At 36.3% G+C, this 18,697-nt stretch overlaps 1 protein-coding gene across 1 annotated transcript in view; it reads right to left on the bottom strand.

Annotated features, from left to right (window-relative positions):
• FAM81B (family with sequence similarity 81 member B) overlaps positions 1-18,697 on the bottom strand; it is a 64,180-nt gene that overhangs the window by 23,945 nt on the left and 21,538 nt on the right. Inside the window, exons 4-6 of the mRNA XM_008976349.4 lie at positions 16,737-16,980; positions 10,535-10,653; positions 2,205-2,334 (exon numbers count right to left, since the gene is read on the bottom strand). Of these exons, the coding sequence (XP_008974597.2) occupies positions 2,205-2,334; positions 10,535-10,653; positions 16,737-16,980 (493 nt within the window). The remainder of the gene's footprint in view (positions 1-2,204; positions 2,335-10,534; positions 10,654-16,736; positions 16,981-18,697) is intronic.

The raw sequence follows: 18,697 nt of genomic DNA on the forward strand, positions 1-18,697 counted from the left end.
TAATAAAAAAGGCTAATTAAAACAAAAAGATACTGCCTTTTTCCTATAAGAATGGCAAAATTCAGAAGTTGAACAATACTGCATTGGTGAGGCAATGGAGACACAGGACATTTTACATATTGTTGGTGGGTGTGCAATGAGGTGAAAGCCATATAGAAGCAATTTGGCAAGATCTTTCAAAACAACACACATGTACTCTCTCTGCTTAATTCTCTCTGCTTTTATTTATTCTATTTTGATCCAGAAATCCCACTTCTGGATATGTATTCTACAGATATATCTATACGCATACAAAATGACATATGTGCAAGGTTATTCATTGCAGCATTGTTTGAAAGAGCAAAATATTTAAAAGAACCCAAATGTCCACCTATGCAAGAGCAGTTGACTGAACTATTACATACAAAGGAAGGGTATGCAGTTGTAAAAAAGGATAAGGAAGGTCTCTGTGTATCAATGTGGAAAGATGTTCAGGATATATTTGTTTAGTTTTTTTTTTAAAAAAGCATAGCTCTCTATATATACTATTTATTTACATATACTATATATATACACTATTTTTTGTGCAATAAAGGGGGAATAAAAATATGTATTTGCATTTGCTCATATCTGCATAAGGGCATACTGAATGCATCCACAATTGACTAATAAAAATGCTTACCTGTGAGGATCATGAAAAAAATGTGATGAATGGTTAAGGGGTGGGAATGAAAATTCTCTGGCTATATTTTCTTATGTAGTTTTGTTTTTGAGCTATGTGTATGCATTATCTTTAAAAATATACTAAACAGAGAGGAATTATAGTCCAATGTCACTTTTGAATCCTGATGCCAAATTAAATATTGAATTATTATACAATAACTGTATAGCTTTCATTATAGAAATGCAAGAATGTTTCAGTATTGGGAAATGTATTAACACATTAGAAGGCCAAAGAAGTCAACAAACATCACACAAATCCCCAAACCAAAAAACAACCAATATGGTGGTTCTAGATATTTGTTGATATCTAAAAGGCGTTTGATTAAAGTAGATATTCCATCCTGATAAAAACTAAGTAGGAATCACTGGATACTTCCTTAACATGATTAAAGAATATTTCTAACCAATAGCCAGCAGCAAACAGCAAAGACATTTCCAGGATAATCAGGAACCAGATAAGTTGCCTTCTATGACCACTTTTATTTAACAGTATTCTGGAATTTTTGCTCAAGACTTTAAGAAAATCAATGAAGTCTTAAATCAGAAAACCAGAGATAAAATTGCCATGTTATTGATATGATTGAGTACCTTGAAAAACAAAGAGAGTTTAAAAATTATTGGGCCTAATAAGATGGGTGAGTAGGAGGTAGATAAGGAGAGCCAGATGGGACTAGAGTAAACTATGTGCTCAGTAACACCTGCTCTGGACTAACTGGCGCCTACCAACAAATAATCAAACGCCAAACTTTCATATTTCCAATTTCCAGAGGATGTCTGCTTTGTTCTGCCCAAACGACTTCAGAGGAGAAGAGAAGTGCTTGTTTTGTATAAGATGTGACAAAGTGGAGCACAGAAAACTTTGCATTGGGCTCCACTTTAGTGAAACCATTGACTGGGAAGGTGAAAAAGAGACACTTCAGGCAGAAAAGAGCACAAACTAGAGGAAGATGTGTAATATCTTGGTGTGAGTGGGGACCTACCTACAGGGAGCTCAGTATCACTGGGCATAAAGGGTGAGTCAAGAAGCACAGATGGCCTTTAAAATCCAGACCAACCAAAGGACTTACGTGTTATTTTGTAAGAGATACAACCCATTGCAGGGCTTTAAGTGGGATGTAACATGAACAATTCACATTTATGTTGGACTTTTAATAATAATAGCTTCCATGGGAAGTTCTTTTGTTTATATTCCTTGGTTCCATAGTCTTTGAGTAAAAATAATTTTACTACTTCCAGAGAGTAAAAAAAAAACAGCAATGGTGGACTCAAGCAGTGCATGCTTAGAGTAGATGGCTGTTTTGGAACACAGCAGACATTCATTAAACATTTGTTGATTGAGTTGACTGTTTCCATGGCGTATATGAGTGAGCTGTCAGAATGACACCCTTTGGAAGAAAAGAGTTCTCTTAAAAAATTACCACCTGATTGGGCATTTTGATAAGCTATAATGATCTTACTTCTGGCAGTAACACGTAATATGAGTCCCATCTATTTTCAATTACCTTCATGTCCAAGTTCTTGGAAAGAGTTTCCAGGGCGGGCACGAATTCTTGAATGGCTTTCTCAATTTGCTGGTACTCTTGCCTGAATAAGTGAATGTCTCCAGAAAGCTTCACAATGCTTGAATCACATCTAATGGCAAGATGGAAATTGGTGTGAGATCAATACCTTTATAACATTTTTAACACTATAGTAGACACCTGCACATTCATTTGATGGCCGAAGTTCTAAAGTCATTTGAAGAATGAGTTGGTAGATATAGGAGTGTATTCAGGAATCTCTTTCTTCATTTTTCCCTTCTCTTTCTGATGAGAGAGAAACCAGGTTGAATGCATTGGCTCAAACCAGAGCACCAACTTGAAATAGTTTACATGGGGATATTGTGGTAAATTGAGGGAATTTTTACATTTTCAGCTTGATATTAACTTAGTCATAGGAGTTATAGCAAATTTTGATGTTTTGGAAATATACGCTGCTGCCTATGGTTAGGCAAAATTAAAATTTGTTCCTCTTATATATCATGTTCTAAATCCACTTTCCTCTCTTTATCCTCTTTTCTTGGCCCCCAGACTATCAATTCTCCGTTGGCAAGAAAAGGTGTCCCAGCAAATCAAAATCTACCAATCCATCTTCTCCAATTTCTCACCGTTTTAGCCTCAAACAAACTCCTGTTCCTTGAATGGTCTCAGTCAGGCATTGTCATATTAGGACAAAACCAATTCACACTAACATATGAATGAAGCTTTGGTCCATAAAGTTGCATGTGATAATTTAGGGGAGGAATTCTGGTGAGAAGGAGCTAGTGAGGTAAGCTGAAGATTATCTTCCCAGTATGTTAGGAAAGATAACACACAGAACCACACCCCCACAACCGTTACCCGTGACTCTCTTGGGGGAGAGCAGGTTGCACAGTGTATTAATGGTCAGTTTCTGTATACTTTCACATATGCATGAAGGATAGGTTGAAGAGCACTGAAGGACTTTATCTTTTGTATATCTGAGTTATCAAGGATTATTTTGATATTTGTCACTTTTATAAAATAACTGTTTTGACTGTCATCAAATAATATTAATTAGGAAATACATTTTCATATTATTATGCTAAGTGATATAAATATTGTGTGCTTTATGATGTCAACATTTTTAGGATCCCAGAATGAATCTTTTTTCCTTAAAGTTTTTGGTGCAAAAGATTTGAGGCAAAGGTGAGTTAAGATGGCAATTTTGCCTGAGCATTTCTTTAAAAAGATACTAAAGGTATCCCTTTAGTATCATCCTTAAAAATGGCTGTAGTGGGGGTGAAGAAGCTGCTGGGAGAAAAAATTAGGAATTAGTCTGATCAAGAATGGGAGCAGGATGGTACGCACAAAATTCCTGATCAAAAGATGTTTTACACCTTTGCATACACAACCTGTCATTGTCAGAATGGCACCTCTATTGTTGGTTAGTTAGAATGTCCTGATGTGAGTCCATATTAAGACCCCCAAAGACTGCTCAGGAGTGGCTGCTGCTACCACCACTTCCTGCCATCTCCCTTCTATCCTTCTTTTGTTTCCCACCCTCAGGGACAGCAGGGTCTGTGCAGTGGAGGCTACTGGTTAAAAATGTGGTTTCTGGTGTCAGATAGACCATGCTTCTGCTACCTCCTAGGTTTATGATCTGGGAAAAGCTTCTTTTTTTTTTTTTGAGACGGAGTCTTGCTCTATCGCCCAGGCTGGAGTGCAGTGGCACAATCTCGGCTCACCGCAAGCTCCGCCTCCCAGGTTCAAGCCATTCTCCTGCCTCAGCCTCCCGAGTAGCTAGGACTACAGGCATGCGCCACCACGCCTGGCTAATTTTTTTGTATTTTTAGTAGAGACGGGGTTTCACGGTCTTAGCCAGGATGGTCTCGAGCTCCTGACCTCGTGATCCACCCGCCTCAGCCTCCCAAAGTGCTAGGATTACAGGCATGAGCCACCGCGCCCGGCCTGGGACAAGCTTCTTAATGCCTACAGATTTCACTTTTCCTCATCTGAAAAAAAGGGGAAATGATGCCATGGTCACTGCATACAGTTGTACAACTTGTCTACCACACGACTCCAGGAATGCCAGAAACACGTGATTGACAATGTGAATAATGTCTCCTGGAGTGCTCAACCTTCAAAACTGTAAATGGCTGTCCTGAATAGTGTTATTTGTAGGTTATTTAGGGATGGAAGGAGGTGATGCACGCAAAGCATTTAACCAGTGCCTGACACAGGGGGAGCACCCACATAAGATTAGCAGCTATGATTTATTTACTCAACTTGAGAGTTGCCGCCTATTCATTTTCACCTCCCCTAACCACCACCCACTAGCCTAATCCCACATGTTGAAGTCAAGGATTGATTCATGGCTTTTCAAAGCTGCACTCTATATTCCAAAAGGAGTTCCTCTGCCTCCTCCTTCTTTAGAATGATTTTATTATTTCTGTTAAAATAGTATATCACCATTAGAAAAAATTTCATATCATGCCTCAAAGAACAAAGAGGAAAGTTAAGATCTTTCCAAATCCCTTTTAAAAAGTAACATTATTAATATTTGATTATCATTCTGTTCATCATTATACATATATACTTAAAATATATGTGTACATATATATATATATGTACACACAGAGATAGGAAGAAAACATAATTTAGAATACTGGGATTATATTATATGCATCAACTTTAAAATATTACATTTAATTTTACTTTAACCTAAGAAAAGATAAATGTAGTGAGAAATGAAGAAATTGTTGAGTTTCAGATACGTATTTCTTCACTATGAGAGAGATTTCTTTTCTAAAAAAAAGAAGCTATAAAAAGCTATCATAGATTGGAATTGTTATACTTGTCACAGCTGCCATCTCAATACCAACTTTAGATATTATTTGTTGACCATATGCCAAAAAATGAGAAAATAAATAAGTTTATATACTTGTGCCCTCAACATTTAAAAAAATAATTTGCTAATTTTAAAATGTTAAATTTTATGACATTTGCACTGTGTTCTGTCACTAGAATGTCTACGGTTATTTAATGTTCACTTTATATGTAGATTAGATGTTCATTGATAATCCTTTCAAACCATGATTTCTTTTCTAAGATCCTTATTTTGATTTATTCCATGGTTGGCCAGATTTTGTCATCCAGATTTTAAAAGCAGGGCTCAGGAGTACTAGAATTCTCAAGTTCTTGAGTGCTTGAGAATACCTGACTTCTCTTGTGATTGAAAGGTAACTTAGTTGAGATAACATTTTTTTTCTTTCTTTCAGAACATGATAAACATCAATCCATTCTTTTCTAGCATTGGTTGAGGTGGAGAAGTCTGAGGTGATGACATTTCTTTCCTTTTTTATGAGACTTGCTTTGTCTACCTGGATGCTCGTTGCAGTCTTTATCCTTATTGTTCAGCAACTTCAACCAGGATATCTTGGTTTCATTGTTCTTATATCATTTTTTCCATGGTCACAGTTTTTCCTTTTAATCTATAGATTCACATCTGTATTTCAAGAACACTTTCTTCTCTTATAGGCATGATTTTTTTTTTTTTTTGAAGAATTCGTTCTGTTTCTTCTTTAGGGCCTTCTATTAGTTCTATATTGGATGAGTTTTCCTTGCCTGTCATATGACAATTTTTCTACAATCATTTTTATATTGAAAAGTAACTATCTCTTTTCATTTGGTGTGGTTTACTCATGTTTTTACTTTTTATAACTCATTATTTTTGGTTGCATTTGTTATATTTTAAGAGCTTCTAAAGTAGATTAATCTTCATAGTATCTTGACTTTTTCTTTCATCTATCCCTGAGCAATTCCAGTTTATCTATCTCCTTTTGTTATCTGATAGTCTCTTTTGGAGGGAAAAGTTTTTATACCTTACTTTTAAAATTATTATTTATTTTATCAAAGTAAAAGATGTCTGTAATTTGAAAGTTAATAATAACTAATAAGCTAATAATAAACTACAGTGGTTTCTGACCCTTCCTCTCACTGCCTCTCTCAGTTCCTCTCCCTAGTGGCAAGGGCCTGAAGCCTTTTGAAAATTCTGTTGCATAAAGTTAGGTTGTTCTCAGCTTATCCTACAACTTGAAAATTGGCTTTCATTCTGCTAAGGCAGTTTTCATGTTTCCATCTGCTTTCTAGGTTCCAAGACTTCTATGCTGATATCCCTGGTCCTTATGGGTTTATATTTTAAAGAGAAAATCTTTTTACTGTAGATTCAGTGGGGCTTTTGGAAGGGCCAAATTACATGTGACTGTTCACAAGTAATCCTTTTTTTTTTTTTTTTTTTTAATTCTTTGTCTTTTGTTCTTAATTTCTTTGAAACCGGGAGAACTTTTGGCTTGAACTCTTCCTATACTTTTCTGGGCAGTTCCTTCATGAAGTGTATTCACTAGTCTTTTGCTTATTTTTTATGTATCTATTATCTGTCTGTCTGTCAATCATCTATCTATCTGTCTTCTGTCTATCTGGGGATGATAGTGGAAGTGATTCATATGCATGACTGCATTCTAATAATAACTATTATGTCTTTGAATGTTTCTGCTACCTGCAGAGGATCAGTGAGTGTGTTTGGTGGCTGGTAGATCGCATCCTCTATTCAGGCTTGCAGTATCAAATCTCTCTCCTTCCTCAGCCTGTTGCACTTCAGCCAGTTTCTCTCAGGTATAAGCGGGCAAGGAGGGAGGTCCTAGATGATAGAAATGATAAAGAACACGGTTGCATCTTTGGCTATACCTCCCGGCTGTTTGGTGTTGCTGACCTGAATCTCTAAGGGGACATGCTGTCTTTCTCCGATGACCCACCCGAGCCTCTAAGTAATGCTGCTTGATTCCATTTTGCCAATGTCTCTCAAAATTATGACTGTTGACTAGTGGGAAATCATTATGTTTAAATCTGAGAAGGACTGTATCGGTCCAAATGTCACAATATTTGGTAAGTGTGCTCTGTTTGTGGTCGGTGGTTACAGCAACTTCCATATTATATTAAAGGGAGTTTTTTGTTTTCCTTCTTTTATTTTTCACTGGCATTGAGTTGTCTCAAGTAAGAGGAGTGGAATAAGAGGTTTTTATTCTGCCCTCTCTGACCAGGCCTGTCATAATATCCACATTATTATGTTTCTTTAAAGAACATGATTTTGCTTTTAATCACAAATCAACAAAATTTATCTTTTTTTTTTTTTTTTTCACCCACATGCAGGTTTGTTCTGGAGTCCTAAAGAGCCAAATGGGGCTAGAGAGTTCGCCTCTGACTGCGGCTACGGATTGTAAGTCATATTCATCCCTAGGGGTGCCCTTCCCATGCTCACTTTTTCCTTTTTTGCACTTCACCTGAATCTCTAAGGGGACGTGACCTCTCTCTCTGATGACCCATGCAAGCCTCTAGTCTACTAAATAAAGGACAGGGTATCAAACGCAGGCTGGCAACTTTGGGAACCTCATCTCATTGGGAGGACTTACTTTTAAACTGCAATGTATTGCCATGGGAAATAAGGTGTAAAATTCAAATCTCATTGTAGTTATTAAATATTGAGACTGATTTATGGAGCAGTAAAATGTTTGCTAGCAATTATGTTAAAACAATCAACTTAATTTTACTTATGCCAAAATGCTCATTGGAATAGAGGTCCCTCTATGTGGAAAGACAGTAATCAATCTGCCTTAGCTTGTCCATTAGTCATTTGCCTGGCAAAGGCACAGAAAAGAAACAGGAGAGGGAGGGTGAATTTAAGTCTCATGGCCCTTAGCCAAACTCTGTCTCAGATTGCCAAATAGATTTCAGAAATTTTCCATAAAAGGGAGACATTTCAAGGAAAAATAAGACCTTGTCCTAAAATCACTGCTTTTGATTGAAGGGGAAGGTAAGCAAAAAGCAAGCAGAGCAAAAAGAATTGCGTATCTTGATGTAATTTCTTTAATCTCTTAGTTTCTTTGAGATCCATTTGCTATTTTGTCTTGTAAATAAAACAGGGTTTACAAAAATAAAATAATTGGTTTGTAAGTGGTTTGCAGAAAGAAATAGTTGGTAGGAGTGTCACCAGCATACCACCAAATTGAACCAAATTATATTTCATTTAAAACATGTTTGAAATTAGCCAGTCATGGTGGCGTGCACCTGTAATCCCAGGCACTCAGGAGGCTGAGGCATGATAATTGTTTGAACCTGGGAGGCAGAGGCTGCAGTGAGCCAAGATCGCGCCACTGCACTCCAGCCTGGGTGACAGAGCGAGACTCTGTCTCAAAAAAGAAACAAACAAAGAATCCATGTTTGGTTTTATCTTCTTTGCAAAATCTTGGCACATCTAAATAGGGTTGTGGGTTTGCTGATATTTGTTTTGTTATCTTGTTTCATAACTTACCCAAATGTTATAAAACTTCTTTGGTATTGATAAAATATTCATGAAATAAATATTTCTATATATTATTTATTTATATATTAATATATAATATAAATTCACCTGTTTATTCTCTGGACTGGCTGACAGTTATTTTTTTCTTGGATGAGAGTTTTTTAACCATATGTATTATTTCCAAGACGGCATCTTTTATTTTTAACAGAAATGAAGCCACACTCCAGAACTACAAAGTCTTTCCCAAAGCCAGTAAGTCGTTTATGTTGTGGGCCAACCAGAAACTTGGGCATCCCTGACACCTCCTCCCTTCCTCCCCTTTGAGCTCCATGCCCATTCCAGCTAATATTCTGATGGCGTCTCATACACAACATGGTGGAAGCCAAACATTTTATTACTCCGTTTCTCTTTCCACTTCCTTGTTATAATTGCTCCTTGTTTCATATTTTCTTCTCTGTGGCATAACATGAGTATTCAACCAGTCTCCAAGCCCAGAAACTTTGGTCACTATCCTTGACCTCCCCCTGCTTAATTAATCCTCCATGTTTATTCATGCAGTAATCCTGTAGATTCTATTTCTCTAATGTCTGTGTTGTCTGTCCCCTACTCTGGGCTTTCATGGCTAGTGCCTTGGTTTAGGCCCTGCCACTTCTCACCTGGATTGATACAATAGCCTTCCTCTGATCTCCACAACCTTTTTTTGTATTCTACCAATTCACTGCAACTAGAATGTCACAAAATATGATATGCCACCCCCTTACTTAAAATCCCCCCATGGTCATTTATAACCTTCTACATAAAGTTCGAACTCTTTACCTTAGCCTACAAGACCCCTCATCCTCCAGGTCTGGACTGCTTCTCTGGCTTCCTGTCCCAACTTTCTCAAAATGCCTACTCCAAAATACCATAACCAAAATGCCATTCTCCCAGGTAGGCCCATGAACATGTCACAGTGATCCTTCCCTCAGTTCTTTTGCACATATTATTCTTCCAAGTAAATTGTCTTTCTCACTTTTCCTTGTCTAGTTAACTGTTATAAATCCTTCAAAACTCAGCTCAAGTGTCACTTCCCCTGGGAAGCCTCTCTTCTGTGTGGGTCTGATTTGGACATTTCCGTAGCATCCCAGACTTTTAGTACAGCATTCACTGTATTGGTTATTGATACAGCTTGTTTTTCCTGGTAGACTGTAAACAGCTATAGAAAGGAGACCATGTTGCTGAATTCTAACATTACATGGCCTGGCATAAGATGAGTGCTTAATACATTTTTGTTGAATTAAATGGGTAAATACCCTAAGAGAGCTTTGTCTTAGGTAGTAATTATCTAATTCTTAGGTAGTAATTATCTAATTCCGAGAGGATTAACCAGATGGAGATGGGAGTATTTCAGGAGAGAGGAATGAGGTACTGGCAGAAGATGTAGAGATGGAAAGGTGTCCACAGTCAGCCATTCACAAGTCATCTTTGATGTGTCTGCCAGAGTGGTCCTGCCATTCTCAATACCTACACATGTTTGCTGAACTGCATACCATCAATTCTTTTGATTTAGAAATCTTGTACAAAAGATGTTATTCAAAACTTTATCCATTTGGCAGTAAATCCCATTAGACTATTATAATTCTTGTATATTTTAAATGTTTTACTCATTAGCATTTGACACATATGGGGATTTCGTACATGGTTATGAAGGTGCGTCTATGTATGGATGTTGGCATTTGGACGGTTGAGGCTGTAAAGACAGAACTCTGGTCACTTCCATTGGAATCAAACTGTGTAAGGGGTCTTTACAGAAACTTTGAATCTCACAGGTAGCGTGAGGCATTCAAAGTTCTATGGTACACTTTCTCAAATGCCATCTCATTAGTTTAGCTTAATGTGTAGACAATATCTTTTTTCCACAGCATGGAGCTTGTTTGGGAATGAGAATTCACTGGCCAAGAATTCACTGTTAAACATTAGTCAACATGCTTCTTCTCACCTGGCTACTCTTCCTCGAAGATCTCCAACTCCTTGTAGGTGTTTGATGTTTATCTCGTGTACTGCAAAGTTAGTTCCTGTGGCCGCCTGATCTCGAGCTCTTATTTGGTCTTCTAAAATCTGTAATTTTGAGTCAAATTTCCCATTAATTTCCCATCACACATGATAAGGAAACATCATTTAAAGCAGGGGTTACCTAAATGAATGCATTTTGTAATTAGGCTGATGGTGTGCATGAGTGAGAGAGTCCTATCTCAGAGAGAAGTGATCTCTGCTAATTTATCTGAGGGAAGCAGCAGTGGTTTGAGTCTAGGTGATTATTGCCAGGTGGGAAAGATGTCTCAATAGTGTTTTAAAGGAAGCTAGAAATCCAGATTTTATATGAAATTGCTCAAATTAACAATATTGGCATATTATTCAAGATCTTTTGTAAACCATATATGGACCAAACAGAACATGCATTGTGTTGATATAGTCATGGGTTGCCGTTGGCCATCACTGACATAAAAGCTTTTCACAAAAATGTATTTCACAGTTGGTGCCATAAGTTTGGAAAAGGATTTTTTTCAATATTGCATCAGGCAAGATTTTTTATGGATTGAACCAGAACCACAATGAAGTTAACACAGTGCAAGCAAGTCTGAATCAACCGGATTCATACACAATGAAAAAGAGTTTATCTAGATTTTTTAGAGAATATGAGAGATTTCTGGCTCATTTGTGTCCAGATTTTGTCCATGAGTGTTGTTAGTCACGTCTTTATTGTGTTTTGGTGTTCTGGAAATAGAACTGACTTTCTTGTACCACCAGGCTAGTGGTCCCAAGAACCATGGTTTTTAACTTTTTGTACCCATTTATAAGTATTGATTTAAAAAATTTAAAAAAATTCTGCTTGTCCATAGAAAAAAATTGTATTATACTTGACATTCAAATAAATTCCAATGTAGAGTGAAGACATATAAGAAATTGGTATTTACTAAGAAAAAAAGTGAGAGTTCTGTGTAGGCCTTTGAAAAACACAAATCTGTTACTTGGGGAGACATTCCAGTTTAAGTATTATATTTGACAAAGTCCTAAATTATGTTTAAACTATGGTTATGAATTCTACTAGGAAAGGAAGAATTTTTATAGCAAATAAATTACAAGAATTTCAAAGACCACAGACAGACGCTTGCTCATTTTTTAACTGGGATTGAGACAACCCAAGGGCAAATGAAGCCTTAATTGAAGATGTAAAAGTGTCAAAAACACTAACTAGAGTTTGGTTTTGTCTTTTTGCATGTATGCAGGTATTTTGTTTTCTGTTTTGGTAAAGACAGTGATGAAAGGAAACTTACTCTACTATATGCTAAAATATTTTCTAAAATAAGGATAAGTAAATCAGTGTAGTAAATGTATATAGCTACCTGTAATGTCATGAAGACCTTGGTAAGTGTAGGAAAGGAATATACTCTATATGCAATTCATAAATCAATGGGGGAGTAATTTCACAAGTGGGCTGGGGGCTCTAATTACTCAGAAAATAATTAATTTAGATCCTTACCTCATGTCATATATCATTATAGATTTCAGAAAAAAATAGATCTAAAATATTTTTTAAATTAAGCCATAAAAGTCACAGATAATTGAGGAGATTATTTTGTCTTTGAATGAGGAACTTTCTAGTCTTAGAAGTACAGTAGTCTCCTCTTATCCAAGGGGGATACGTTCTAAGACCCCCAGTGGATGCCCAAAACCTCATATAGTACTGAACCCTATATATATTGTTTCTCCCTATACATACATACCTATGATAAAGTTATTTATCAGTAAGAGATTAACAATATCTAAAAATAGAACTATTATAACAATGTACTATAATATCATACACACTGTGGCTGTAACTCTTGTAGCTTGAAGTGCGACAGCAAAACTAGCATGAATTTATTTTTCCTTTGTCACAATTTCATGGATAGAAGATTTGTTTTTACCATAGATTTTAGCAAACTCAGCATACAATTTTTTTTTTCCTTATTAAGTCGAGAACTAACCTTTTCCCTAAAGAAAGCTCTTTACGGCTTCTCCTTGCCATAGTGGAATTGCCAGCATCACTACTTTTGTGCTTTGGGGCATTATTAAGTAAAATAAGGGTTACCTGAACATGAGCACTGTGATACCTCATCTGAACAGTTGATCTGGTAACCAACAGGCTACTGAGTGACTAATGGGCAGAGAGTATTGACAGTGTGAATGTGCTGGACAAAGGGATGATTCACACCATGGGTGGGATGAAACAGGATATGCAAAATTTCATCCTGCTACTCAGAACAGCACACGATTGAACACTTATGAATTACTTGGTTCTGGGATCTTCTATTTAATATTTCTGTAAACTTTTGAAATCACAGAAAGTGAAACCACAGATGAAGGTGGGAGGACTGCAATAATGAGAGAAATTACAAAGCAAAATATTTGAATATTTACCTTTGTGTAAAACTTGTAAAGACACTGTAAATACAATTAAGATAGAAAAAGCAAACTGAAAAAACATTTGTAACATATACTATTGCCAAGGGTTTCAGTGATGTACTGCAAGCAGCCTGGAGCTGTATGTGAAAGTGGATTGTATACATCTCATCTTTGTGTACAGTGTCATCTTGCTGGTTGTTTGAAATCATAGGAGTATTTACACCATAGAAATAGGAAAATACTACAAACCAGGCTCTCTTTTCCCCTAGAAAAGAACTGATTGCTGATTGTTAAACACTTACTACCATATTACCAGTTATTATTTCTAATATGTAAAATAAAAGAGCTCATCAAATCAACAAAATTTAAAAGTACTAAAACTCAAAAGATAAATTAACAAAAGACATAAATCATTAGAAGAAGAAATGAAGCTGTCACTTTATTATTATTAATTTTGTTGTTGTTGTAGAGACAGAGTCTCACTGTCTCAAACTCTTGGCCTCAAGCAATCCTCCCAAGTCAGCCCCCTAAACCACTGGGATCACAGTTGTGAGCCACAGGCACTCAGCCAAAATTGTTACTTTAAATAGTCACTTTAAAAAAGTGGATTCAACACTTTCACTAAGAAAAAAATCTTATTTCTGTTCCATGAAGTTAGCAAAAATTAAAGTGATAAATTTCAATTCTGGCATAGGTAAAGTGGAAAAAAAGCACTCAAATAATGCTAATGGAAGTGTAAATTAGTATAAACTTTCCGGAAAACAATTTGGCAACATGTATCAAGAGCTTTCACAGTATTCATACCTTAGTAATTCCACTTCTAAGAATAGATACTATGGAAATAATCCAAACGCAGATACATATTTATGCACAAAGATATTTCTTTCTTAAATTATTTTTATTTTGAGACAGGGTCTCCGTCGCCCAGGCTGGAGTGCAGTGGCATGATCATGGCTCACTGCAGCCTTCACCTCTTGGGCTCAGGTAATCCTCCCACCTCAGCCTCCCAAGGAGCTGTGTCTATAGGCGTGCACTACCCTACCCAGCTAATTATTTATTTTTTCTTGTAGAGACAGGGTGTCACTATGTTACCCAGGCTGTTCTCAAACTCCTGGGCTCAATTGGTCCTACTGCCTCAGCCCCCCAAAGTGATATTTCGACATTAGGACAATAATTAAGCAAATCATGGTGTATGCACCATGCAAAGAGATTTTAATGAGACATGATAGAGTTTAGGATGAATGTTAGAATAAAAATCATGCTTACAAACATAGTCTCAGCCTCCTAAATGGAATACTTGGAAGGACTAAAGGGAGATTCATCTGGGTATTTGTAGAGATCACCATTTGGTGGTTGAATTGTGAGATATTTTTTCCCCAAGTTTAAACATTTTTTTCCTAAACTTTCAAAATAATTATGATGAACAAGTATTGCTTTTGTAAGTTGAGGGGAAAACCCACAGTAAAACAATGCTATATATAAAATTTTCTTTGAGTTAAAAATAAATTAATTCTAAAACTTGTAATCAACTGCCTTCTTAAAAAAAGGAATCATTTGAGTTTTAAAAAGAAACAAGCACTTTGATGCAATTGTGGTAGATTAAAAAAATTTTTTTTTCATTTCATTTAAGGACCTGTGTCAAACTTTAGCTCACACTTGAATTGATCTTGTTAGCCAACTTGCAAATGGGCTGACCTGGTTAATGAGGTTAGGTTCTTTTAAAATACTTGAATAGCATCCATTTCTCTATAAAGTGCTTATAGTTATTTACTAAAGGTAGCTGAATAGTTTCTTCTTCATAATGTTTTAACTATGTTATCTACAGCCTTTAAAATATTTTCTAGTTCAATTTTCCACAAACTCAATCCAGTCCTTTTCATTTTCCTATATATGCCAAACCCTTAATAGGATTGTAGGTATTTTGAGGTTTTTGTCTTTGTCTTTTGGAAAATGTTTTGGATTTGTCTTTTTTCAGAGAGCTAATCTAAGATAGTCAGTTATTACAGAAAAATAAACTGTTTACAAGATTTCTAGAGATTTGAAAGAAAGACTTTCTCCTTATTGCTAATAGTATTTTACTGGGGTATAATATGTATTGAACGCACAAGTCAAAGTGTACATCTGGGCGGATCTTGACTCAATGTAATGTAATCAACCATATAACAATCCAGATCAAAATATAGAATATTCTTAGAAACAGTTCAATGTTTCTAAGAATGTTGTTGGCTTTTTCAATTACCAAGAAGTTTTGACTCCTAAACTGGAATCTTATTTTAGCACTATGCTGTACTTACTTGATTTTCTAGTCATTTCAAAAGGCACAGGGCTGCTTGCCTCTTGTCACTTTCATGATACTTCATTATGCATGGAAATACCTTTAATCACTTTGAGAGTGGCATTGACCTTTGAGGCATTGAGGTCAATTCAAAATGTGCTAAATACCAATAAAGTGCTTTTTAAAAGTTCACTGAGAGTTTTAACTTTTCACACTGCCTCAGGTACATTATGGGGTCTGCTAAACCCTGCAGATGGAAAATAAATTAATCAATATCCTTGCCCTTAAGAACAAATTCATAAAGAAGTAATTGCTGGTTCAATCCCATAATTTTAATAAAATCCAGTATTCTCTTTGACAGTAGAAAAGGACAAGTATCGTGAGACTGCATTGTTGTCAATTCTCATGATAACTCCACAAGTTTTGGGCCAGTTTCCTAAAGTACACTATCTGTAGCCCTTGCATGAAAATTGTTAACCCAGATTCATCACGTACATTTGCACCCTAGCAACTCTCGAAGACCTCTTATACAAGCATGTTTCTCTTAATTTAGACAAAGAATTTTCTTTTTTTGATGAGAAACTCTATTTTTACTCTAATGCCTTAAAATTAATTTATTTATTCATTCATCAATTTAAGGAATATTTAGAGTGCTGACTACAACACCACTGTTGTCTGGTATGGGATATGGGATTTAGCATGAAGAAAACAAACTCTTTGACTTTATAGAGATTATATCTTAGAAAGAGAAAACAAACAGGAATCAAATATAGACCATGGTAGTTTGCAATGAGTGCTATGTGACAAAAAAAATAAAGTAGGCTTTAAGGGAGATTGAAACCATGTGGGTAGAGGTGCTATTTTATAAAATGTCATGCAAATCCTCTGTTACGAGGCTATATTTGAACAGAAACCTGGAGGAATGAAGAACGTTGCATAGGAATATCTAGGGGAAGATGATCCAGCCAGAGTGAATTATGAGTGCAAAGACCCCAAGGCCAGAATGTGTTTGGAATGTCCTAGGAAGAGCTGGGAGGCCAGTGTGGCCAGAGTGAAGGAAAGAAGGGTAGAAGATGGGGCCAGAGAAATTGCTGGCATCAGATTGCAATGGCTATACAATGGAGCATTACTGATGTGCATCATGAAAACCTCTATTTGAAGTTATTGCATTAATAGAATCTTGGAGATTTAGGCTAACATAAGCATCTTAGCACAATGTCTGACATAATGTCTTTGTTGTCACAAAATAAATATACAGTAAATATTTTTTGAATAGAAGTTCCTTCTACTTTTTGGCATAAATGAACAGCTGAAAAATTGAACTGTTTCCCTCTTAGACCACTAAAATGTAATCATCTAAACTTAAGCAATAGTGATATATTTCTGCACTTGAAAAATGACACTGATGGTTGATAATCTTTATCAAGCAATGCTGCCAAAATACAAAACAAAAACAAAATAAAACAAAAAAGAGAACTACCTCAATATTTTGGCTGAGTTTTTTGACGATGCTGGTGATGGTCTGGATGTGGCTTTCCAGTAACTTCCTGGCGAGCGATTCCTCTTTTCGAAAGCCATGGGTCCCCTGCAGGCAAGCAGAGATGTCCTCCTTGATGCGGAAGGCTTGTTCAAGAAGGAAAGCTATGGTACGCTCCTGGTTGTTCAGTCTGTCTTCTAGCTGACCTCTCTGGGTGTTTGGAATGATGGGGAGAAAAGGATGACTCCTGATCAGAAAAAGGAAAAGGAAACACCAGGGCATTACAAGAATGAGCTGGAGGAGCCAGGAACCAGAACTAGAATCCCCACTTCTGATCCTTTATTTTTGCCCTGTGAGAAGTTTGATAGGATTTTAAGCACTTGCCATGGTTAGAATTTGGTGAAGGTCTCATCTAAGAAGCAGATGCACTTTTCATGCTTCAAGCCAATTGGTGGTAGTTAGGAGTGGGTAGAGGGATTCATGAAAGAAGATGTTAGAAGCCTTCTTCCAAGACTGACGCCTTTATATACCCCTTATGAAAATTCTACTGTAATGTAGAAAAAATTAAGTTTTTATAACTATAAAGATGCAAAAGTGACTGTGTTAGAGAGTTTTCTAAGGTGTGAGTCCTAGAATAGGAGTCAGGAGGATAGGCCACCACAAAAGAATTCTATGATCAAATACACTTAGAAAACCTTGCATATGATGTCTCTCCCTTAGAGATTCACATTGTACATTTTCATATTGTCTAACAGAATTCTAATTTCGTAGTTAGGGAAATTAGTTCATGAATGGTACCAATCATAATCCCAAAAGACATAATCTCAAACACTGAAATTCCTAAAGTTTAAAATCCCTTGACTGGATTAAGGGATACCTAGAACCTGGTGAAGCAGTGTATCTTGTGAGGGTGTTTCCAGAGGAGATTAGTGTGTGAGTCTGAGTGCACAACGTGAGAAAGATTTACCCTCAATGTTTTGAGTGTTTCGAAAATCATAGAAAAAGTAAAAACACAGGTGAAAAATACAACAAATGTCTCCTGCCAAATGATTCAATCATGTATGACTTCTGCCCCTTCACACATAGTGCCATGCTTGCCTTCAAAAAACACTCTTCATCAGAGAATAAAAAGAATTCCACAAGGTGAGCAACATTCTGAACCAAAGATGCTTGCTGATATAGAGGTTCCTCCAGTGTTCTGAAACTCATTGAGTGATGAGATATTCTTAGTTAGGGATTTGACTGTCAAAGAAGATAGACTTCCGATATTTGCCACTAAATCTAACACAGACAAACTAGTGCATGCTTCACTTTGGCTGAGGAATGACACTTTCAAAATCGTCCCCATCTTTCTTATCAACTGTATGCCATCATGCCCCAGTTAGATCCAAACATTCTTGAACTTACCTGCTTCTTTGTATATTAATGACTGGAAAAAGTGAAGCACTTTATAAACATTTATTTGAAGATTTGGTGGACTTTGCAGAAGAAAATGGATTTTAGTAGAATCCCCAAACCATGACAGATTTGGAATTAAGTCCCATCAAGGCTTCTAAAAGTGAATCTCAAGGTGTCATCAATAAAATTTGTTTTTGTCATTCAGCCCAATGCATATGGTGAAAAATTCAGACAAGTGAATTGGCCACCCCATATGGTTTAAAAATATTTCATTTGTTTGCAGTGGCATTCCTCCCAGCTAATGACATTTTAGGAAATTTTAATGAATTAAAGCCACATTTGCCTGAAGAAGCCAACAAAGTTACCAACTGGTTCAAATATAATTATGCACATAGTAAGATAAGAAGACACACAATAGTGTGACTATTTGATTATCAGTATTGCTTCTGCATATGAGTGCATGTGGAATGAATTTCTGTGTACCCAAAACAGCATAGAAAAATTATGCAAAGATGGAAATATTTAATAGGGAATGCTCATGTTGGCGTATGTCGAATCATAGAAGA

The sequence above is a fragment of the Pan paniscus genome, chromosome 4 (assembly GCF_029289425.2).
Source record: "Pan paniscus chromosome 4, NHGRI_mPanPan1-v2.0_pri, whole genome shotgun sequence".
Taxonomy (NCBI): domain Eukaryota; kingdom Metazoa; phylum Chordata; class Mammalia; order Primates; family Hominidae; genus Pan; species Pan paniscus.